At 29.9% G+C, this 24555-nt stretch overlaps 4 protein-coding genes and 1 long non-coding RNA gene across 5 annotated transcripts; 1 reads left to right on the forward strand and 4 right to left on the reverse strand.

Moving 5' to 3' along the window:
- Positions 1–367: 367 nt before the first annotated feature.
- LOC143896073 (uncharacterized) lies at positions 368–16626 on the reverse strand. Its single transcript, XM_077403621.1, has 14 exons — positions 16154–16626; positions 15394–15663; positions 14198–14666; positions 13856–13955; positions 13511–13630; positions 13276–13431; positions 12929–12977; positions 11710–11911; positions 3429–3754; positions 2124–2592; positions 1894–1993; positions 1396–1515; positions 1150–1305; positions 368–669 (listed from the first exon to the last, which is right to left on the reverse strand). The coding sequence occupies exons 1-14, from the start codon at positions 16182–16184 to the stop codon at positions 613–615; spliced, it is 2625 nt and encodes an 874-aa protein (XP_077259747.1). The 5' UTR covers positions 16185–16626; the 3' UTR covers positions 368–612.
- Positions 4382–6162, forward strand: LOC143896627 (uncharacterized). The gene is made up of 3 exons (XR_013256716.1): positions 4382–5402; positions 5881–5953; positions 6039–6162. It is a non-coding gene; the product is annotated as an uncharacterized LOC143896627 (long non-coding RNA).
- Positions 5397–11441, reverse strand: LOC143896500 (odorant receptor 10-like). Its single transcript, XM_077404401.1, has 7 exons — positions 9657–11441; positions 8911–9180; positions 8055–8523; positions 7711–7810; positions 7352–7471; positions 7121–7276; positions 5397–6823 (listed from the first exon to the last, which is right to left on the reverse strand). The coding sequence occupies exons 1-7, from the start codon at positions 9685–9687 to the stop codon at positions 6770–6772; spliced, it is 1200 nt and encodes a 399-aa protein (XP_077260527.1). The 5' UTR covers positions 9688–11441; the 3' UTR covers positions 5397–6769.
- A 1864-nt stretch (positions 16627–18490) lies between the features above and the next one.
- On the reverse strand, positions 18491–20484 carry LOC143896569 (chymotrypsin-2-like). The gene is made up of 4 exons (XM_077404511.1): positions 20163–20484; positions 19521–19846; positions 19166–19420; positions 18491–18713 (listed from the first exon to the last, which is right to left on the reverse strand). The coding sequence occupies exons 1-4, from the start codon at positions 20206–20208 to the stop codon at positions 18564–18566; spliced, it is 777 nt and encodes a 258-aa protein (XP_077260637.1). The 5' UTR covers positions 20209–20484; the 3' UTR covers positions 18491–18563.
- A 412-nt stretch (positions 20485–20896) lies between these two features.
- On the reverse strand, positions 20897–24314 carry LOC143896576 (chymotrypsin-2-like). The gene is made up of 5 exons (XM_077404522.1): positions 24167–24314; positions 23308–23627; positions 22846–23100; positions 22440–22602; positions 20897–21409 (listed from the first exon to the last, which is right to left on the reverse strand). Exons 1-4 carry the CDS (start codon positions 24207–24209, stop codon positions 22453–22455), a joined length of 768 nt encoding a protein of 255 aa, XP_077260648.1. The 5' UTR covers positions 24210–24314; the 3' UTR covers positions 20897–21409; positions 22440–22452.
- Positions 24315–24555: the final 241 nt, after the last annotated feature.

The raw sequence follows: 24555 nt of genomic DNA on the forward strand, positions 1-24555 counted from the left end.
ACCCGCTGCGAGGCGAAAACCACAGAGTCCACTATCGTAAGTAGGAGAATCCCTTCCTACAAGAGTATTTCTTGGCGTTTGGATGCCAATTTAGTATGTTTTAAAAAATTTTTTAAAAGTTTTTACTTATAGGTAAAAATAATTTATAGAAAAATTATAGTCTTAAATTAAATAAATATTATTAGAAAATCGCTAACTTATAAAAAATAAAATTCATATCTCTATAAATATTGACTGTATATTGTACAAAATACTTCTTCAAGTTTATGAATTTTTTACTTAATAAGAAAATGCATTTTATTGAAAGTAATAAATATAATTAGAAAATTACTAATTAGTAAAAAATAAAAATTACATTTCAATAATTATTGACTGTATTTATATGTAATACTTGTTATAATTAATAAATTATTTTCTTTATTAAGGGAATTATGTTTTTTAAATAAGTAAATAAGTTTCTTATTTAAACAAAATACGTTCACAGTTGTGTATGCAAACTCGCCATTTACTAAAATTAAGGAAATTTTCTTTTTTTTTTAGTAATTTTTTTTTAGTGATAACAGGTGTAGAGTATATGAAATATATCCAGTTCTGAAATTTAGTTTTCTAATTTTATGAACGTTGTCTGGCGAATAGAACTGATATATATCCGCCCGATGTTTTCATTAACTGAAATTTATAAAAAATATATAACATTTATAAAATATACATGTAAAATGACACTTTCATCTATTATAAAATATATAAAGTAATGTTGTTATTGTTAAAATAATATAAAATACGTATGAATGTGTATGTGTAAATATTTTTTAAATATTTCCATTAACAATATATTTATTTAATTTGCGTGTGTGTACCTATATATAATTGATCTTACAACACAATTTTAAAAATACTAGGCATTGAGAGTACAACGCGGTTGTTGGTGTATGAGTAATTATAATAACTATATATATATATATTTAATTAAATAAATTGAATAAATTAAAAGTTTATAAAAATATACAGATATTTCATCGCTTCAGAGATGTCAAAAAAGGTAAATCAGAAACTCTGTTTTAGGCTACGTATGAATGTTACCATATCCAGCTTGGTTATCTCGCGCCACGGGAGAATATATAATTAAATAATAATGAATGAGTAATTTACATTGCAAAACGTCGACAGTGTCATAGGAAACATTTTCCCAACTGTAATACGGAAGGATTTCTCGGCTCGAATCATTAATATAATCAAAGATCTCGCTTCTTCCGGCTCCAGCATGTACCATTTGTAATCATATGCCGCATGATACATTCCTTCGCACTATATAAATAATACAGAGATATAATTATTCTCGTTAGATATGATGATGATGATGATGATGATGATGATGATGATGATGGTAATACTTACTTCTGCTACTAGAATTTCACCTACTGCACAATAGAGACATGTGTAGCCGAAAATAACTGACACTGCAGATATTAAATATATGAAACGCATTATCGACATCTCCTGTCCTTCTGTCAGTACCTAAATAATCAATACAGAAGTACGATCATAAATAATGCAAGCTATTTTAACAAATAATATTATAAATGTAGGAAATTAATTATTTTATTGTATCGGTTTTCACATGGCATTAAAGACATAATATTTAGAACAACAGTATCTATATTTATCATATAACAGTTTGAAATATTATATAGATTAAATATTCTAGGTACAAACACTACGGTAAACGTTATATTATTTCTAATAATTAATACAATTCTTAGGCAAATGAAAAACAGAGCCGATAAATATTTTGCATTTGCAGCTTTGAGGAATTTTGGCAATAGACTCACATCTTCACATGCTAATTTATTTTTGTACTTGAGATAAGCAGATTATATTTTTTTTGTAACTTACCGTAACGATTAAAAATCCGTATAGACAAAATGATATACCAAAATATAATAGTAAACCGAGTAATAATAAACTGAACATATTTTCAACGATATTAAAATATCTAAGAAAAGAAAACTCTCTAGTAATTTTTCAGGTTTTATGAATATATAGATATATATGAAATATACAAGATTTTACGAAATAAATGTTATATATTTTATAATATGTATAAAATTAAATTAATACGAAACTTGATTAATCGTATATGATCCTTGACGATGAAAGCCAGACCGTTGTTGAAGTTCTTAAATTGTCTCACATTGATGAATCGTTCTTTGAGATTCTCCATTTGGCTACACAAGTGAAATACCAGTAATCCAAGTAAGTTATCTATGCCGGTGTAAGATGCACTAGCCATTACGATCAGAAGGGCTTGCGCGGCGAACGTGAGCTCGTAGTACGGACTATGATTTTCATTATAGAAGTAGTCGCCATGCAAAGGCAAGATCTTAACCGGATTCGTAATATTTGTCATATATCTCAACGATGTTCCGAAGAAAGGTGGAAATACAAGTAAACTGATTCCTACAGTCATAAAGATGTATCCGAATATAATAATAACACGCGCATTCTGCGTATGTTTTATCATAACATGCAGTTCTTCGTCGGTTTTGGCTTTTAACCAATCATCGGCAATCATATTTAACACCAATATAAGATCTTTAACAAAACAAGATTGTATTAAAAACGAGTGTTCAAAATTAAAGTAGAAATAATTTTTAGTTTATAAAATCTATTTTAAATGTGCATTTTTTACGATGGCGATTTTTTTCATTATGGTACAACATACATTTTGATAGTCTTATTAAAGGGCAAATTCCTTTTACTGACACAAGTCGACACAAACATCGTTCTATCCTTCTTGGCATTCAATGAATAACAAAGACAGAACGACACTTGTGTCACTAAAAAGAATTGACCTAAAATCGTCGAAATAACTCTTGATAAATATACATGTAGATTAGCTATATAGAAAGGACGATAATTAAAATGGGCCCATTTTTTGCTCCGAAGTGTAACAGAAGCTACATGGGTGAAATCTTGTGTTTTTGGAGTCGCTAAAGACGATGGTAGTATTTGTATTCGTCTAAACCCATAGGAAAGTTGTCAAAAATCGCTTTAAGAAGGTCGAAATAAGTTACGATTTTGTTCTAATTATTTAACTATACGTTACTATAATTATAAATGCTACCATCGCCTTTAGCGACCTCAAAAACATAAAATTATACGCATAACTTTCGTTACACTTCGGGGGCAAAGATCGGACCATTTTACCCTGCACATTTTATTTCTTACATAAGATTTACATATTTATGAAAAATGTCGATAGATTTACAGAGATATTTTGTGTGACGTGAAATTGTCAATAGATTGATCTATTTTGAGTTATCTATAGTTATATTCGTTAACCAATGTTTTGTATTTAATATGTTTTATCGAGATATTAGTGCTACTGATTAATTTGTTTGAACTGATAATGAGTTGTTTGAAATTACCGGATTTCTTCCGCCATATGATCACAAGTTTCATTAACCCTATCACCAGTGGTAAGGAGAACTGCAAGTTGTCTATCGTTGCGAGCATGTCGCCCCACGTTTTTACCAGCGAAAGCATTGCGGGAATGATGCCAATGAAAACAATTAGGAGCAGAGTGAAGATCGCGCGTAAGTTCGATAAGAATCTGTCAGAAATATTTCCACGAATATTCGGCCATAAGCCAACAATATTTAGCGTAAGACGATTCAGTTTAGTTGCCCATTCGAAATCTACATAAGAATAGATTATTTTAATATACGACTGATGATGATGGATATGACTTGATCTTCAGTCTTATGCTATATGCGTGCAAAAAAATATAACACCTTGTCTGCCCTGCGAGTTTTATATATCTTACAAATAGAATTTTTATTATTATATATAAGCGTATAATGATGAAATATTGTATACGATTAAATAAGACTGTATTCTCATAAGAACTGTGTTGAATAATGCATTTTTTATTTTATATTGTTATCCTAACTGTTTATGTCATATAAAATTGAATATAGAAGACATTAATTTTTTACAAACGGTTCAACAAATTATGATAGTAAGAGTTACAGTGGTAGTCAATGTGTTAAGAGGCGCAACACTTATAGAATGTATCTCGTCTGTAGCATAAGAAGTTTATTTAAGCCAAATGTGCAAGAGAACATATATTCAATGCGATCAACGTACGATTGATGTTTTAATAAATTATATACAGTCGTTTTAGTTGTGTGCCACTGTTTTAGTCTAATGTACGAAAAATGATAGTTGTAAGCACCTGCATATCCCATTAACTCGGCACTATACATGCTCGAAAGTGTACAGCAACGTTAGGACTGACGTATTTTCTTCCGTGGGAGAAGTGTACCCTATAGTCTCAATAAATGCGCTGACTGTTGTATGTCAAGGCGAATTCTGAGCGTGTTTTTATAATGTGTAGGGCATCATAAATATTGCAAGTGTCAACTTTTGCACGATTCTTGTAATCGTCAGGTGCAACGATCTCACACAAAAAGTGAAAATGGAGAGAGAATGAATGAACGCGAAGCGATGTGTGACAGGGCCGCAGCTATAAACTTTATATACATATGTTGTAATTATCAGCTGAATGTAATTTCGTCGAAAAGTAGTCAAACTGATATAAACTCAACAATGCGTAAATTAATCTATTATATTGATACTGCACACGTAGAATACCATAATAAATTGGATCAGCTACACTGAGTAAAATAATTATTTTTTTCAAAAAAAATTTTGTTGATTTAATAAAATCGGAAGATTGTATGTTGCCAAGCAAAATTGTTTTGTTGATTCAACAAAATTTTTCCCTCAGTGTAATAACAAGAAAAGATGTCAATTTTTTTTACTATAGTCGTATTAAAAATTTTTTTATGATATTACTTTTCTTTGAATGTGACAATTGTGAGTATTTGTAGCGAGTATAAATAATCTTGTTTTGAATACGGCCATTTGAAAGTTTTTTGTTTCTTATTTTTTTTTGGTTTTGAAAATTGGAGTATGCCGTCCCTGATCTTCATGCATCTGAAGTTTATGAAGTTGTGCGTAATACATGATGTTACAGGCGGCACGCAAGAGGCATGGCTGCAAAAGTTTTCACGCAAGTAGGATCTAGAATTTCAATATTATTCTTCTCTCATATCCCTTCTCTGTATTTCAAGCAACACGCATGAAGCATGCGCATTCTGGGGTTATACCTGCCATTCTAAGGTTGTACCTCTCACACTCGACAGAGGCTATAACGTTAGTGTTTTACGTGAAACGGTGATGAGTGCAATATTGATTATCCTTACATACTTAGGAGAAAGAGATTGATACCATGTTTCATATATTTTATAATATACATATTTTGAACGCAATAAAATATAGTAAACGCAAAAAATACAGCAAGACGTTATAATTCTTTTTAGAAAATTGTAAAAAAGGTATCATTGTTATGCGTATTTTTTTTTATTAATAAAAAAATTATTTTCCGCAATTTTTGTAATAATTTTCTTGTCAATGTACTTATCAAACTATTTTTTATCAAAGCAACGTGTAATGAGATATAATGTTGTAAAGTAATATTACTAGCGCACCATATATTTATTTATGCTTTTTGTAACCTTTTTGACAGTTTTTGACTCATTGCTAGCTTCAATAATTGTTCAAATTTTGATTTAAATTTAGAAAAGTATATCTGCGATTTTAACAGATTTTGACAAATTAAATAATCTATACGCAAAATATTTTTAGATATTATATCATTAATACACATATATTTTTTCTTTCTTTTCTTTTTGATATTACGTAATAACTTATATGCTAAACTACATTAAATTTAATTATTGTTATTTAAAATAATTTTTAATTGATATTAAATAATTACTCAGCAGTAACTCTTAACTGCCGTTCCATTTTTAGCATTTCAATAATGTGAGGCAATGTTATAAAATAAAGTACATATAGACTCGAATATCGGTGAGGAAGAAGACAGGTAAACGCAAATGCATATTACTATTAAACACAAGGACATAGGAAAATGTACACGAGTCGATCCAGTATTACATTTATCTATCTAGAGTACGTCGATGATTGCTTCAAGATTTTCCAGCGGAATGACAAGAAGATCGTTTTGCACCTTTTTTTTAATAATACGTCAAACAAAGTTATCTGCGTATAAGGGTTGTGTTTTATGGGGATCGCGTATTGTAACACCAGAATGTGCTAAATGCTAAAGAAATCAGTACTACAAATGTTACACAATAATGCTCATCCAGGGATAATTAAAATGGAAGCGACAGATTGTAGTTACTTTTGGTGGTGGAATGGACAAAGCCATAGAAACATACGTAAGTAAATGTGACACTGTCAACTAGGTCATGTTAACTAGGAATAACATGCCGCTAGTTTAAGGAAACACTTGATGGATACCCTCATCAGGAAAACCAATGGATTCGCTTATACCTAATGTCCGCTTAGATTTCGCTAATCTTTTCCACGGAACGATATTTATATTAGTCGCAAATGCTTTGTCTAATTGTTCTCGAGTCGAAATCGATATATGGCTTGCATGTGCATAAATTTGTGTTGTTATTGAGATTACTAAATATAAATGTAGTATACAGTATACCCTGTATAGTTTTATACTCAGGCATCCCGAATACACCATAAATTGAAATAAATTTTAATTCCGAATACTCTTACAATAATATTATGTTAAATATATGTACATATGTTTAAAATAATGTTATTATTTTTCTTACATCTTTTTTCTGTTGGTTAAATATAAAGATGAAAATGATTGATTTTTTTAACCTTGCATAGCGAATAGAAACGATATGTAACCGGCTGATGTTTTTATCAACTGTAATGCATAAAACACATACGATAAATATTAAAACGTTATATTGTCAATATAAGAATAGACGCAATACGAATGCCATATGTTATTATTACTACAAGAAAAATATAAACCTAATGTCAGTGTAATTTATAATTCATTGCAATTTATGATCCCTTTTTTATTTTAATGAATGATTTATTTATTTAATAATAAGATATTTTTATATAGAATTATAGTCTTCTTAAAAAGAAATTAAAAAGACAAAACATTTAGTATAATAACCATAATATAGTATGATAAAATAGATAAATTACTCACGTTACAAAACGTCGACATTGTCATAGGAAACATTTTCCCAGCCGTAATATAAAGAGGCTTGTTAGCTCGAATCATTATTAGAAGCAAAATCTTTGCTTTTTTTGGCTTCAGTTTGTACCATTCGTGCTCATAAGCTGCATGGTATATAGCTTCGCACTTCATAGGTGACATTATAGAAAATACTTTTCTATGTTTATATATACTATGTGTTCCTAATATACTTATACTTACTTTTGCTACCAAAATCTCACCCACCGCACAAAACAGACACATGTGCCCACAAAGATTTATTGCAACAGATATGAGGTATATAAAACGCATCATTGACATCTTTTTTCCTTCTGTAAGTATCTAAAAAATAAGTTAAGCAGTATTACAAATTCCTGTATTATTAATTACGTGTTACTGCAAAAAACAAATAACATTGACTTTTTAATATAATTTTTGAAAAAGTACCTTTATTTTATATAAAAATCTTTTTCTGGTCATATCAATATATATTTTTGACTTAACAACATATTTATTACAAGTTTTATTTTTAGTTTCAATTTAATTTCATATAAAAGAATTAGAAGTTTTTGAAAACTTACTGCGACGATTAGAAATCCGTACAAACAGAACAATATGGCGAAATATATTAGTAGTCCGAGTAATAATAAAGTAAATGTATTTTCGATAATACGAAAACATCTTTAAAAATAATTTTATCTATTAGTGATGTCTGGTGTACGATTACACGATTTTTAATAATAATTTACATTTGTTCCGAACTTTGGTCGTGTAATTGTAGACTTTTTACGTCATAAACTTTTAATATTTAAGTTTTTTGTGAGAAATATTTTACGTGATAATAATTGTCTTAAAAAATATATAAATGTCGAAAGATATTTATTTGGTAATTTTAAATGTTGGGATAATGAAATTTCTACGGAACTTGATTAGCCGTATGTGCTCCTTTACAACGAAAGTCACGCCTTCATCATAGTTCTTAAATTGTTTTATATTAATCAGCTTTTCTTTAAGATTCTCCAGTTGCCCGCACAAATGAAATATCAGTAATTCGAACAAGTTATCCACACCGCCATAGGACGCAATACACATAAAAAGTGTGAGAGTCTGTATGGCGAACGTGAACTCAAAATACGGACTTTGATTTTTATCGTAGATATAGTGGGTTTGTAAAGGTAAGATCTTATCTGGATCGGTGATATTTGTTATATATCTCACAGACTTTCCAAAGCAAGGTAGGATCACGAGTGTACCAACTCCCACAAACATACAACAGTAACCAATTATTGTAAGAATTCGGGCATTTTGGGCCTGCTTTATCATAATGCACCGTTCTTTACCGGTTTTGATTTTTATCCAATCCTCAGCAATCATATTTATGACCATTAAAAGATCTTTAAAATAAAAAATCGTGTCATATTGGATAATGTATGAAATTAAAAGTAAAAAAGTCACAGAAAAACAGAAGACATATAAAAAATAAATCTAATATATTAAATGTGTAAGCAGTTCTCATTAAGTTCTCTCTCTCTCTCTCTCTCTCTCTCTCTCTCTCTCTCTCTCTCTCTCTCTCTCTCTCTCTCTCTCTCTCTTTCTCTCTCTCTTTCTCAGCAATTTTTTAAATTAATAATTTTTTGCACACAGTATTTCTTTAAAAGTAATATTACAATTTTAAACTATGATATGAGTATATTATTGCGATAATTCAAAATTTAAACACTTAAAAGAAGATTTAATGTAATGAGTTTTATGTAAAAAATTTGTCACTTTATGTGTCCTACCTGTTTTCTTCCACCATATGACGACGATTTTTATTATGGTCGTTATTAATGGTAAAGTGAGTTGTAGATTGTCTATCATTGACATCAGGTCACCCCAAGTTCTCACTAAGGAATGTATTAATGGAATCGCCCCAATAAAAACAAGAACGATAAAGGTGAATGTTGCGCGTACGTTCGACAAGAACTTATCGTAGGTATTTTTGTGAGCCTTCGGCCAAATTCCAATTGAGTTCAACATGATGCGATTTAGTCGAGTTGCCCATTCAAAATCTAAACAAATAAGATTAATTTTTATTGGTAGTACATTAGTTGTGACGCATGATAGCAATTATTATATTTGACAGTAAACATTGTAGTAAAGTTTAATTATACACAATCGTTATTAAATTAAGCCTTTTAAAATTATTTTGTAAAACTTAAGTTAAATAAATAATTATTATTTAAACGGCAATATTAATGTGACAATTTCAGATACTTATTGTAAATTTTATCATTAAATTTTTTTTATTATAGTCAGATTGACCTTATATTTCAGTTGTTCAATTAACTCTTTTGTCAATAATATTCTGAAAAATTTTTCTTATTGATTTCGTAAATATATTATTGTATTTTAACATAAGATTTTATATGTAGATAGTTATGAAATTAAGAGAATATGTAGAATGTCGATAGTCTTTTAGTAAGTAATTTTAATATTTACAAGCATATAAGTTACGATTTATTTTTAATATAATTATTCCAAGCACCTGCGTTTTTATCAAACTCAATGACATCCATGTTGAGACTAATATATGTTGCAATGTTTTTCCGAAAGAGGAATATATCTTAAGAGTGGCAATTTTTTCCGTATATAAGTTTGCAAACTTTGCGATCGTTCTACGGAGTGTAGAGAACCCTGAATGTTACAAATGTCGATTCACACTTCAGCGACAACTACCAGATGCTATAGTTTCATAATGGAGTAGGCTGAAACGACTAACAGGCTGTGACAGATGATAGGGCTGCATAACTGTAAATGTTGCCTACATTTATGTGATTATAATAACAATAGAGAAATCTAATAACATAGAGAATCGGTACTACATAATGTATCAAGTATATGATGCAAATTGATTTATTATTATAACAAACAGAGTAACACAAATTTATTTAGTTATTAAATGAAAAATTATTTTAATTACAACAATCTTCAGAACTTTTAATTATTGTTATAAGTGACTTTCTATAACTGACTTTATTATAAGCTTAGCTGAAGCTGAATAATCTTTTGAGTTTTTCTGGTCTTCTTTAAATTCAGGAAATTATCGTGCGTCCCTGTTCTCTTTATACCCCAAGTTTATAGAGTTCATTTGAAATGTACCTACGTCGTAAAATTATCGACAGTTTTTTGCAGCAAATTTCTCGCTTGGACTTTAATGCTATCCTGTCGCGTATTATCCCTCTCTTAATTCTGTTCAGGCAACGACGAGACATGCGCATTCTACGTATGGGGATGTCCACCACCACGAAAACCTTCCGACTACCCATGCGCGCGGTGTCTATAGTATCCTGTGTACGTACATCAGTATCCTATGGTAACGCCAGTAACGCGACAGTGACAGGACTGACAGTTGCGTTGTCGCGCTGGGATGTAAGCGAAACAGTTATTCGATGGCTTGTATCTTTCATCAATTATCTTTGTAGTTAAAATTACGCGAGTGTATCTGCTGATTGAAGGAAACGTGGTTAACATTACTATACAGATAACTTTGTAACATAGAACTCATATTAACCACATGCTACTCACGGATTAATAATGTTACGGATGCTTGTTTGCTCGCGGGATGAAGTATTTAGATAGAGAAAAGTTTTACGGTTTTTCTTATCTAGTAAGGGTAAGTGATTACGATGCACTATGACACGTATATCTCTGAATGAGCGAAATATAAGACTAAAACACTGATGAATCTTGATGCACAGTGTCGAAACACATTAGCGGAATTAGTGAATAATATTTAATGCATGCGTTGTCATATCTCTCTAATGTATATTATTGGCGCAAGAAGGAAACGCGTTCTATCCTACATTTCTAGCTCTGTCGCCAGACCTGATGTAAGCAATTGATAAATTTCATTGTGCTGGCGAATTTTTTTTATAACCACATAACATTTTGACGTGAAAAAGAAACGTATCGCTGGCGATATATATGTGTTTATTGTACTAATTTATATGTATAAGACATTTACTATTTTCGCAAAGAATGATTCGCAAAGTTGTTAGACTATTTTTATTTAAATAAGGGAATAGATAAATAGCAATTTTCGTTAAAATTAATTTAATATATTTCTACTTCTGTGGTATAATGTTAATATTCAATCCACTATTTCGTATTATCTTTATATATTTCTTTATTTTAAATATGTAATGTTTTATTTTAAATATACATATAACACATAACACACGTGTAGAGTATATGAAATACATAGACAGTTCTGAAATTTAATTTTTTAATTTTATGAACGTTGTCTGGCAAATAAAACTGATGATATATATCCGCCCGATGTTTTTATTAACTGAAATTTATAAAAAATATATAACATTTGTAAAATATACATGTCAAATGACACTTTCATATATTATAAAATGTATAAAGTAATATTGTTATTGTTAAGATAATATAAAATACGTATGAATGTGTATGTGTAAATGTTTTTTAAATATTTATATTAACATATATATATTTATTTATTTTGTAACTTTTGTGCGTATATAAAAATGATCTCATACCACAATTTTAAAAATACTGGGAATTGAGAGTACAACGCGTCTACACCGCTATAAGATGTAGCAGCCATTACGAGCAGAACGACTTGCGCGGCGAACGTGAACTCGTAGTACGGATTTTGACTTTTATCACAGAAGTAGTCGCCTTTTAAAGGCAAGATCTTAACCGGATCCGTAATATTTGTCATATATTTCAATGATGTTCCGAAGAAAGTTAGAAATATGATTAAACTGATTCCTACAGTCGTAACAGCGCTCCCGAATATAGTAATAACACGCACACTCTGCGCATATTTTATCATAAAAACCTTAGCACCTTACACATATAGACTCGAATATCGGTAAGGAAGAAAGGTAAGCGTAAATGCATTAAGCCGATTGCCCATGGAAACGCCGGAATTCAGTATCTCACCTTTAGGAGAAATAAAAATTGAAATCAATGTAGAACATACTATTAAACACAAGGACATAGGAAAATATACACGAGTCGATCCAGTACATCATCTATCCAGAGTACGTCGATGATTGCTTCAAGATTTTCCAACGGCATGACAAGAAGATTGTTTCGTACCTTTTTTTTATAATACGTCAAACAAAGTTATCTGCGCACAAGGGTTGTGTTTTATGGGGATCCGAATCGCGTGTTGCAATACCAGAATGTGCTAAATGCTAAAGAACCAGTACTACAGATGTTATACAATAATGCTCATCCAGAGATAATTAAAATGGAAGCAATAGCTTGTAGCTACTTTTGGTGGTGGAATTACAAAGCCATAGAAACATATACGTAAGTAAATGTGACACTGTCAACTAGGAATGTCATGTTAACTAGAAATAATATGCCGCTAGTTTAAGGAAACACTTGATGGATACCCCCAGGAAAACCATGGATCCGCTTATACCTATGTCCGCTTAGATTTCGCTAATCTTTTCCACGGAACGATATTTATATTAGTCGCAAATGCTTTGTCTAATTGTTCTCGAGTCGAAATCGATATATGGCTTGCATGTGCATAAATATGTGTTGTTATTGAGATTACTAAATATAAATGTAGTATACAGTATACCCTATTGTATAGTTTTATACTCAGGCATCCCGAATACACCATAAATTGAAATAAATTTTAATTCCGAATACTCTTACAATAATATTATGTTAAATATATGTACATATGTTTAAAATAATGTTATTATTTTTCTTACATCTTTTTTCTGTTGGTTAAATATAAAGATGAAAATGATTGATTTTTTTAACCTTGCATAGCGAATAGAAACGATATGTAACCGGCTGATGTTTTTATCAACTGTAATAATGTATAAAACACATACGATAAATATTAAGACGTTATATTGTCAATATAAGAATAGACGCAATACGAACGCCATATGTTATTATTACTACAAGAAAAATATAAACCTAATGTCAGTGTAATTTATAATTCATTGCAATTTATGATCATTTTTTTATTATAATAAATTAATTATTTCTTTAATAATAAGATATTTTTAGAATTAATGTTTTATTAAAAAGAAATTAAAAAGATAAAACATTTAGTATATAATAACCATTAATTGGTATGATAAAATAGATAGATCACTCACGTTACAAAACGTCGACATTGTTATAGGAAACATTTTCCCAGCCGTAATATAAAGAGGCTTGTTAGTTCGAATCATTATTAGAAGCAAAATCTTTGCTTTTTTTGGCTTTAGTTTGTACCATTCGTGCTCATAAGCTGCATGGTACATAGCTTCGCACTTTATAGGTGACATTATATAAAATACTTTTCTCTCTCTATGTTTATATACTATGTGTTTCTAGTATACTTATACTTACTTTTGCTACCAAAATCTCACCCACCGCACAAAACAGACACATGTGCCCACAAAGATTTATCACTACAGCTATGAGGTATATAAAGCGCATCATTGACATTTTTTTTCCTTCTGTAAGTATCTAAAAAATTAGTTAAGCAGTATTACACAAAATTTTTATATTATTAATTATATGTTACTGCAAAAAAAAATAACATTGATTTTTTAATATGATTTCTAAAAAAGTACATTTATTTTATATAAAAATCTTTTTCTAGCCATATTAATATATATTTTTGACTTAAGTTTTATTTTTTGTTTCTATTTTATTTAAAATAAAGGATGTAAGAAGTTTTTGAAAACTTACTGCGACGATTAGAAATCCGTACAAACAGAACAATATGGCGAAATAGATTAGTAGTCCGAGTAATAGTAAAGTGAATGTATTTTCGATAATACGAAAACACCTTTAAAAAGAATTTTATCTATTAGTGATATCTGTGTACGATTACACGATTTTTAAAAATAATTTACATTTATTCCGAATTTTGGTCGTGTAATTGTAGACTTTTTAAGCAGTACATTTTTAATATTTAATTCTTTTGTGAGAAATATTTTACGTAATAATAATTATTTAAGAAATATATAAATGTCGAAAAATATTTATTTGGTAATTTCAAATGTTGGGATATTGAAATTTCTACGGAACTTGATTAGCCGTATGTGCTCCTTTACAACGAAGGTCACGCCTTCATTATAGTTCTTAAATTGTTTTATATTAATCAGCTTTTCTTTAAGATTCTCCAGTTGCCCACACAAATGAAATATCAGTAATTCGAATAAGTTATCCACACCGCCATATGACGCAATACACATAAAGAGTATGAGAGTCTGTACGGCGAACGTGAACTCAAAATACGGACTTTGATTTTTATCGTAGATATAGTGGGTTTGTAAAGGTAAGATCTTATCTGGATCGGTGATATTTGTTATATATCTCACAGACTTTCCAAAGCAAGGTAGAATCGCGAGTGTACCAGCTCCCACGAACATACAGCAGTAACCAATTATTGAGAGAATTCGGGCGTTTTGGGCCTGCTTTATCATAATGCACCGTTCTTTACCGGTTTTGATTTTTATCCAATCCTCAGCAATCATATTTATGACCATTGAAAGATCTTTAAAATGAAAAATCGTGTTATATTGGACGATGTATAAAATTAAAAGTAAAAAAGTCACAGAAAAACAGAAAAAATATAAAATTAATCTAATATATTAAATGTGTAGGCAGTTCTCATTAAGTTCTCTCTCTCACACACGAACACACGAACACACGAACACACACACACACACACACACACACACACACACACACACACACACACACACACACACACACACACACACACACACACACACACACACACACACACACACACACACACACACACACACACACACACACGCCCACACACCAGCAAACACACACACACACACACAAACACACACACACACACACACACACACACACACACACACACACACACACACACACACACACACACACACACACACACACACACACACACACACACACACACACACACACACACACACACACACACACACACACACACCACACACACACACACACACACACACACACACACACACACACACACACACACACACACACACACACACACACACACACACACACACACACAGCTGTTTTTTAAATTAATAATTTCTTGCACACAGTGTTCCTTTAAGAGTAATATTACAATTTTAAACTATGATATATGAGTATATTATTGCGATAATTTAAAATTTAAGCACTTAAAAGAAGATTTAATGTAATGGAGTTTTATGTATAAAATTCGTTACTTTATGTGTCCTAGCTACCTGTTTTCTTCCACCATATGACGACGATTTTTATTATGGTCGTTATTAATGGTAAAGTGAATTGTAGATTGTCTATCATTGACATCAGATCACCCCAAGTTCTCACTAAGGAATGTATTAATGGAATCGCGCCAATGAAAACAAGAACGATAAAGGTGAATGTTGCGCGTACGTTCGACAAGAACTTATCGTAGGCATTTTTGTGAGCCCTCGGCCAAATTCCAATTGAGTTCAACATGATGCGATTTAGTCGAGTTGCCCAATCGAAATCTGGACAAATAAAATTAATTTTTATTGGTAGTACATTAGTTGTGACGCATGATAGCAATTATAATATTTGACAGTAAACATTGTAGTAAAGTTCAATTATACACAATCGTTATTAAATTAAGTCTTTTAAAATTATATATATATATATATATATATATATATATTTTGTAAAACTTATTAAATAAATAATTATTATTTAAACGGCAATATTAATGTGACAATTTCAAATAATTATTGTAAATTTTATTATTAAAAAATTTTTTATTATTGTCGGATTGACCTTATTTTTCAATCAACTCTTTTGTCAATAATATTCTGAAAAATTTTTTTTATCGATTTTGTAAATATATTATTGTATTTTGACATAAGTTTTTATATGTAGATAGTTATTAAATTAAGAGAATATGTAGAATGTCGATAGTCTTTCTAGTAATTTTAATATTTACAAGCATAAGTTACGATTTATTTTTAATATAATTATTCCAAGCACCTGCGTTTTTATCAAACTCAATGACATCCATGTTGAGACTAATATGTTGCAATGTTTTTCCGGAAGAGGAATATATCTTAAGAGTGGCAATTTTTTCCGTATATAAGTTTACAAACTTTGCGCTCGTTCTACGGAGTGTAGAGAACTCTGAATGTTACAAATGTCGATTCACACTTCAGCGACAACTACCAGATGCTATAGTTTCATAATGGAGTAGGCTGAAACGACTAACAGGCTATGACAGATGATAGGGCTGTATAACTGTAAATGTTGCTTACATTTATGTGATTATAATAACAATAGAGAAATCTAATAACATAGAGAATCGGTTATACTACATAATGTATCAAGTATATGATGCAAATTGATTTATTATTATAACAAACAGAGTAACACAAATTTATTTAGTTATTAAATGAAAAATTATTTTAATTACAACAATTTTCAGAACTTTTAATTATTGTTATAAGTGACTTTCTATAACTGACCTTATTATAAGCTTAGCTGAAGCTGAATAATCTTTTGAGTTTTTTTGGTCTTCTTTAAATTCAAGAAATTATCGTGCGTCCCTGTTCTCTTTATACCCCAAGTTTATAGAGTTCATCTGAAATGTACGTCGTAAAATTATCGACAGTTTTTGCAGTAAATTTCTCGCTTGGACTTTAATGCTATCCTGTCGTTATCATCCCTCTTTTCTGTCCAGGCAACGACGAGGCATGCGCATTCTACGTATGGGGGTGTGCTACCGTCTTCCACCACCACGAAAACCTTCCGACTACCCATGCGCGCGGTGTCTATAGCATCCTGTGTATGTACAGTATTCTATGGTAACGCGACAGTGACAGGACTGACACTTGACAGTTGCGTTGTCGCGCTCGGATGTAAGCGAAACGGTTATTCGATGGCTTGTATCTTTTATCAAATATCTTTGTAGTTAAAATTACGCGAGTGGTGTATCTGCTGATTGAAGAAAACGTGCTTAACATTACTATACAGATAACTTTGTAACATAGAACTCATAATAACCACATGCAACTCACGGATTAATAATGTTACGGATGCCTGTTCGCTCGCGGGATGAAGTATTTAGATAGAGAAAAGTAATATCACAGTTCTACGGTTTTTTTTATCTAGTAAAGGTAAGTGATTACGATGCACTATGACACGTTTACCTCTGAATGAGCGAAATATAAGACTAAAACACTTATGAATCTTGATGCTCTGTGTCGAAACACATTAGCGGAATTAGAGAATAATACTTAATGCGTGCGTTTGACTTTCGCAGCACGAAGCGAGTCAAGCGAGAGAATCAATAAGCGGAAAAGGGGCAACAATGTATTCGATTCGATTTATGTAGTACGACATAATAGTGGAAACATTTTAACATTTTTGTACATCGTTGTTTACGAGAATAACAAATGTTTTATACATACAGAGTAGTGCAATAAATAACACAGTTATCATAATATCAAAAAAGAAATAAATTCTTTTGTCGCATCGTTTTTCGTTTGGCGTTAAAGATATATTAATGTACTATTTAGAACAATAACATCTACTTTTATAATAATAGTTTGGAATATTATATGGATTAAATATTCCAGATGCAAAATGTGGTAAACGTTATTTATATTTTTAATAATTAATATAAGTTTTAGAAGAATAAAACAGCCGAGATTTTTGTATTTGCAACTTTAAAGAATTTTGACGTTAGACTCACATCTTTACATGCTAATTCATTATTATGTATATTCAAGACAAGCAGCTAACTTTCTTTTTGTAACTTACCGCGAGTAATAAAAATGCTTATAGAAAAAATAATGTACCAAATAATAGTAATGTAGTAAACCGAGTTGTAATAAAGTGAACGTACTTTCAACGATATTAAAATATCTGAAAAATAAATAGTGAAACCCGGAGCATAACGAGACCGCGGTGTATGGTCGAGATTATATAAATCTATGTGACTTCAAAAAGATATTAAAAAATTAAATAATCTATACGCCAAATTTTTCTAGATATCATTAACAAACAAGTATTACTTTTGATTTTTTTTGGTATTACGTAATAACTTTTATATTAATTTGCATATTAAATTCAATAATTTTTTTATTAATTAACATAATTTAGTTGATACTAAACAATTAATTAAATAACATGATAAATTAATAACTTATTATTCTGTCAAATTAAGCATGAAAAAGGCACTCAAATAAATTTTCAGCTATTTTTTTGCACGCGCACATTAGTAAGCTAAACCAATATGTACATTAATAATAACATATAATAAAAGATTTTTACTATACATTTAGATTTATGTAAATGATTAATTTATGTAAATAATGACTAAAAATTTGCTCAATGATCTTTATTAAATATTAAAAATACGTAATACATATAAAGAAAGATGTTACTAGAGCCTCATTTTTTGTTGGATCCAAGGAACGAAGGTGTAGACATTAGTGTATATATCGGGATAACCAATGGCGCACGGTCTTACACCAGACACCAGACCGACAATGGTTCTGTCGCTATTTCGAAGCAGTCCGCTACCGCTGTCACCCTATAACAAAAAAATGGAGATTATTTATTGTTGTAAATAAATATTAGTGTCCCTTGTATGAATGAGATTGATAATATTTTTCATGTTACGTTAAATCCAAAATTGGCAATTTATTTAAGACCGCAGAACTCCGGTAATTTAGCGTACTATTTCTATAAAGAATTAAGATGATAAAGAAAGAAATAATTATATAAGAATCCTACTTTGACAATTAATGTTATTTTAAATATGAATTAATTATGATATCAAATATTATCCTATACAAGATACGAGGAATGTAATATTGTAATGCGAATAATGTTCGGTATATAGCGTTGTGATTGAACAAGAGTTATTGCAAAATGTATTATGTATATATACAGACGGAAAATATTATAAATATAAAAAACGCGCAACAATAAAATCAGATATGCGTTCGAGCATTCTGTTAGATGTAATGTAATGTTACGTACAGTGCACAATCCAGTTCCGTAGCTGATGAGGGTACAGAACTCGTTGTTATGAATGAGCATAGAGTTTCCATGATATTGCTGGCATTCTTGCGGAAGCATGGCGTTTGCGTACAATTTCTGCAAGTTTTTATGTATGGGTTTTCCGAGGCCCATAGCACCCCATGCTGCAATCGTAACGCCGTCATTCTCTGCTATATTCCTTCTTGGAAGCCCAATTTGCCGTACTTTTGGTCCAAATTGAATGGGTAAAGTCAGCTAAAAATATTTTATAATAATAAACTGAACTGTAGAAGTGTGATTAAACAATTACGTATTATTTTTATAATATAATAGTATAGGTATTGTGAAATTTTACCTTTATCAAACCGATGTCATAAGGGGCTCTACCCGAAGGGCTGTTGGGATTATAATTTTCATGGATCCAGAGTCTTTGCACTTTATAAGCCTTTCCACCTGAATTAAGGTAGGCCGAGCCAGCAACAACGGTCGTAGATTGCATTTTCTTGGAATCGCGAATTAGAGGCACCACGCAATGCGCAGCAGTTAGAATGTATTGTTTATCAATTATGCTACCGCCGCAAATGTGGTTGTTGTTGACCCTTATGGAGACGGAATGCGGATAGTCTTCTATGTTCGCTGGTATTCCATTCACTAACTGCTCTGGTTCATCGCCATAAACGGCTGCAAATGTATAATAAAGTAGTTTCAAACACCTCTCATATACACACAATGTATTAATAATTTTTTTCAAAAGTATTTTAATATATACAACACAATATGATAAATGCAATGAGAATATGGTGACAATTAAGCATGTTGTACAGTTTGCAATTATGCAATTATATAATTTATATAGTTTTTATATATGAAAATGAAATATAATGTATAATGCTTTTACAAGGTAAATTAATTATAATATTAAAAAGTCAAATTTAATTATATAGAGCTTATTAAATTGCCATAAAATACGTTATCAAGTTTTTGATATTTTACTTACCCACGATGGTCGCCAATGCGATCAGGATACACGATATTTGTTTCATTGCGTAGGTCTGCTTTTACACCGTGTCTCGCAAACTTTGGGAAACACAGTATTGGCCAATGCGTATGGCACAATTTATATACGTACCGAAATATGTACACAGCTGTGAATAATATTAATTATTCCATTTTTATTGCATTATAACGAGATTATCGTGCAAATCGCAGTTATGCGGTATTAAATTAAGAACGATATTAAAATGTTCATATCTTTATTCGATTCATGAGCAATCGTGCATTATGACTGATATTTGTAAGTTAAGCGAATAAAATGTTACATATTTTTATAAAAATAATCCGAGTTATCATACATCTAATAATAACATATTTTAACGGTAATAAAATATTATTGGTTTTACTTTGATGAAATCTTATAGCATTGAAAGAAATGTATGGTTTAAATCACAATAAATGCAACAAAACATTGTACATACATCATGTATTTGACAAGTTTTTTACAAGTAAATAAGACATGCATGTATCATATAATAATAAACTTTATCATATTTAGATTTAAATCTGGATTATATAAATATAAATAAATTACTTCTTGATATGAGTAAAATTAGATTTTTATCTGATTTTTATAGATTTACGTTTTTCTCCATGTCCAGTAAAACCGATATATAATCACCATGTCCTTAACAACTAAAAATATAATATATTATAAAAAATGTATGAAAAATGAACTTAATTAATGACTTAATTAATTAACTACGTTTGATGTGCTTTATATATTATTAATTTATACAATGCACAGTTTAGCGATTAAATAATTTCAATTCCTTGAATTATAATCTAAAAATTAATATTTTTCACGTTTTAGCTACTAATTTATGCATTTTATTTGTGTAAAAAAATATTTTTTATTTATTTTAATTTATTTCACATTTTTTTACTTTAAATATTTTTATTTATTGTAAAAAATGTTACGTAACACCTGACCAAAAGTAGTCATATACAAAATTATATTAGAGTATTAGACTATACATGTATTAAATGGACCAAGTATCTTCATTAGCACTATATAATTTATATTTTATGTGTAAGTTAACTAAGGAAATAACGTACTTGTGCGATCAAAATTTGTCCTACAGCGCAATAAAGACATGTGTATACAAATGTATTGACATCAGATACCGTCATAATGAAAGTTAAACGAGACACTGTCGTCACTAACAGATCTCAACCTTGAGTCACCATCTAAACAAATGAATGATAAATAAAATAGAAGTATTTAATTTTTGGAATTTGAGTGAAGAGATCAGTCATCAGTGTTAAAAATACACAAATTAAGATATTAATAATATATTAATTGTATTAATTATAATTTATGATACATTTGCAGGATAAATATTATAAAAATCTATTTAAAAAATATATTAAAAAAAATGGACTGAAAGATTTACACATTTATATATACACTATGTAATTATCTATATAATACACATATTTGCAATAATAAGACGATTTATATATATATATATATATATATATATATATATATATATATATATATATATTTGCTAAGAAATATAATTAAATTGAAATTGAATTATTAAAAAAAAAATCAAATTTAAGAAATAATTTATATTGCATATGTCCAACTATATTATTTTCTTAAAATTTGTTTGTTTCTTATATATAGAATCAATTTGTTTGGAAAAAAATACAATTTCTTTCATTCATTAATTATGTTTGTTTTGAAAATTTTTAAACTGATCTTGTTATGCCGTATTATTGATTTATCACTAAAGTGTCATTCAACTTCGAAAACAAAACTTAAAGTACGAAACAGATGTCCGTTTTATAGCCATGTGTTAACATATACATCCGTGGACAGCGATTTGTCCCATATTTGACTAGTGAAGTAACTCCGAAAGATGCCCACTCTGTTTCTTCTAATAAATGGTTATTATTAATTATTTAATTAAAATAAAATTTAATTGATATTAAAGATTTAACCAAATAACTTGATAATAAATTAATAATTTATTATTTTGTCGAAATAAACATGTAAAAAGGAAACTCAAGTATCAGCTGTTTTTTGCACGCGCATATAATATTGAGCATTTAGTAAGAGCTACACAAATAATGTATATATATATATATATATATATATATATATATACTTTAATAATAATATATAATAAAAGATATATCTGCTCAATAATCTTTATTAAATATTAAGATTAGGATATATATATATATATATATATATATATATATATACATGAAGAAGAAAGTTAGTAGTTCATTTTTCCTTCGATCCAAGAAAGATAGGAATAAACGTTGGTGTATACATCTGGATAACCCCTGGCGCACGGTCTTCCACCAGACACCAGACCGATAATTGTTCTGTCGCTGTTTCGAATCAGTCCGCTACCGCTGTCACCCTGCAACAGAAAAATGGAGACCATTATCGTACTGTTCCTTACATGAGTTTGACAATATCTTACGCGTTATGCTGAATAAAAAATCCTTATTTAAGATGGCAGAATTCCAATAATTTAGCGTTATTATTGTTATAAATTATTAAGATGATAAAAAGAAAAATGAGGGATATAAAAATTCTACTTTGAGAATGCTATTACAGCTAGATATATAACTATGATATAAAATGTTATCGTGCTACATACATTGCACAATCCAATTCCATAAGTGATGAGGGTACAGAACTCGTTCTTGTGAATGTTCATTAAGAATTTGTGATAAGCCTGGCACGTATCCGGAAGCATTGCTTTCGCGTTCAACTTCTGCAAGTTGTTATGTACAGGTTTTCTGAAGCCCCTAGAACCCCAGGCTGCAATCGTGACGTCATCATCCTTTTCTATAGTCGTCGTTGGGAGCTTAATTGGCTGTTGTGTTGGACCAAACTCAATGGGCGAAGCCAACTAAAAGTAATTTATACTAATGAACCAAACAGGGAGAATGATTAAAGCGTGCTTCATTTATTTGATGTCTGTATATCATTACTTTTGTCACTAATATATCGGAAAGTATACTAAACACGCATATCACAAATGCGTTATAAGCTAATATATTATAACATGTATGTATTTTTTTATTTCAAGGTTGCTTACTTTATTTTAAGATTGTACCTTTATCAAACCGATGTCATAATTGCCTCTACTGGCGCGAGAATCATAATCATCGTGATACCACAGTTTTTCCACCTTATGACTCTGTCCACCTTCATTGAGGTAGGTTGTGCCAGTAACAACGGTCACAGATTTCCTTAGACGGGAGTCTTGAATTAGAGGCGCTACGCAATGCCCGGCAGTTAGAATGTGCTGTTTGTCAATTATGCTACCGCCGCAAAAGTGGGTGTTGTCGACCCTTATGGAGACACAATGCGGATAGTCTTCTATGTTCGCGGGTATTCCATTTACTAACTTGTCTGGTTCATCGCCATAAGCACCTGTAAACGTATAGTAAAACTGTAAGTGCGTATCAAAACGTTATTACCCTCATTATCAATCAGAATTATTTGCATTTGATTATCATGTTACTTATCTAAAAAAGAAATTTTTGCGAATTGTATATTTAATATATCTATATTCAATTTTATATGTTTTATGACATAAGAGAAAGTACAATAATTTTTGTTTCTATTTTTATACAAAATTTAAAACCAATAGGGTAGAGCTAATAAATGTATAAGTACAATAGGAATAATAAAAAGATGCGATAAAAAATAATAAAATCGATAAAAAAGTACAATAGAAATATGGTGAATCATATTGTACAGTAATGCAATTACACAATTATGTATTTTATATGCAATTTATAGTTTTATACATGCAATATTAAAAATTGAAATATAATGTATAATAATGCTTTTATAAGATATTATTTATAAGATAAATTAAGTATTAAAAACAAAATTTAATTATATAGAATTTGTTTTAAATTGTCACACAAATTGTTATCGACACAAGTTCCCGATGTGTAACTTACCTACGATCGCCAATGCGATGAGGATACACGCTAACTGCTTCATTTCGTAGATCTGCTTTCACACTGTGCCTGGCAAATTTTGTGAAGCAAAGGGTAATGCGTATATGGTACAATTTATATACCTACGCGCGTATCAACAAATGTACACAGCTGTGAATAGCATTGCATTAGTGTGCCATTCAATTGTTATCGCTGACAAGATCATTAGTACAGAGATCGTAATTAAATAATATTGAATTAAGAATGATATTAAAATACTAGAACTTATCATATCTTTATTTACTTCATGAGCAATCGTGTTATTACCGATATTTGTAACGTTAAGTGAATAAAATATTGTAATTTTTATAATTTACATATTTACGTGTACACAGTCTATAACTATATAT

Source organism: Temnothorax americanus, unplaced genomic scaffold, assembly GCF_048541705.1.
Source record: "Temnothorax americanus isolate GAGA-0224 unplaced genomic scaffold, ASM4854170v1 Scaffold1, whole genome shotgun sequence".
Lineage (NCBI taxonomy): Eukaryota > Metazoa > Arthropoda > Insecta > Hymenoptera > Formicidae > Temnothorax > Temnothorax americanus.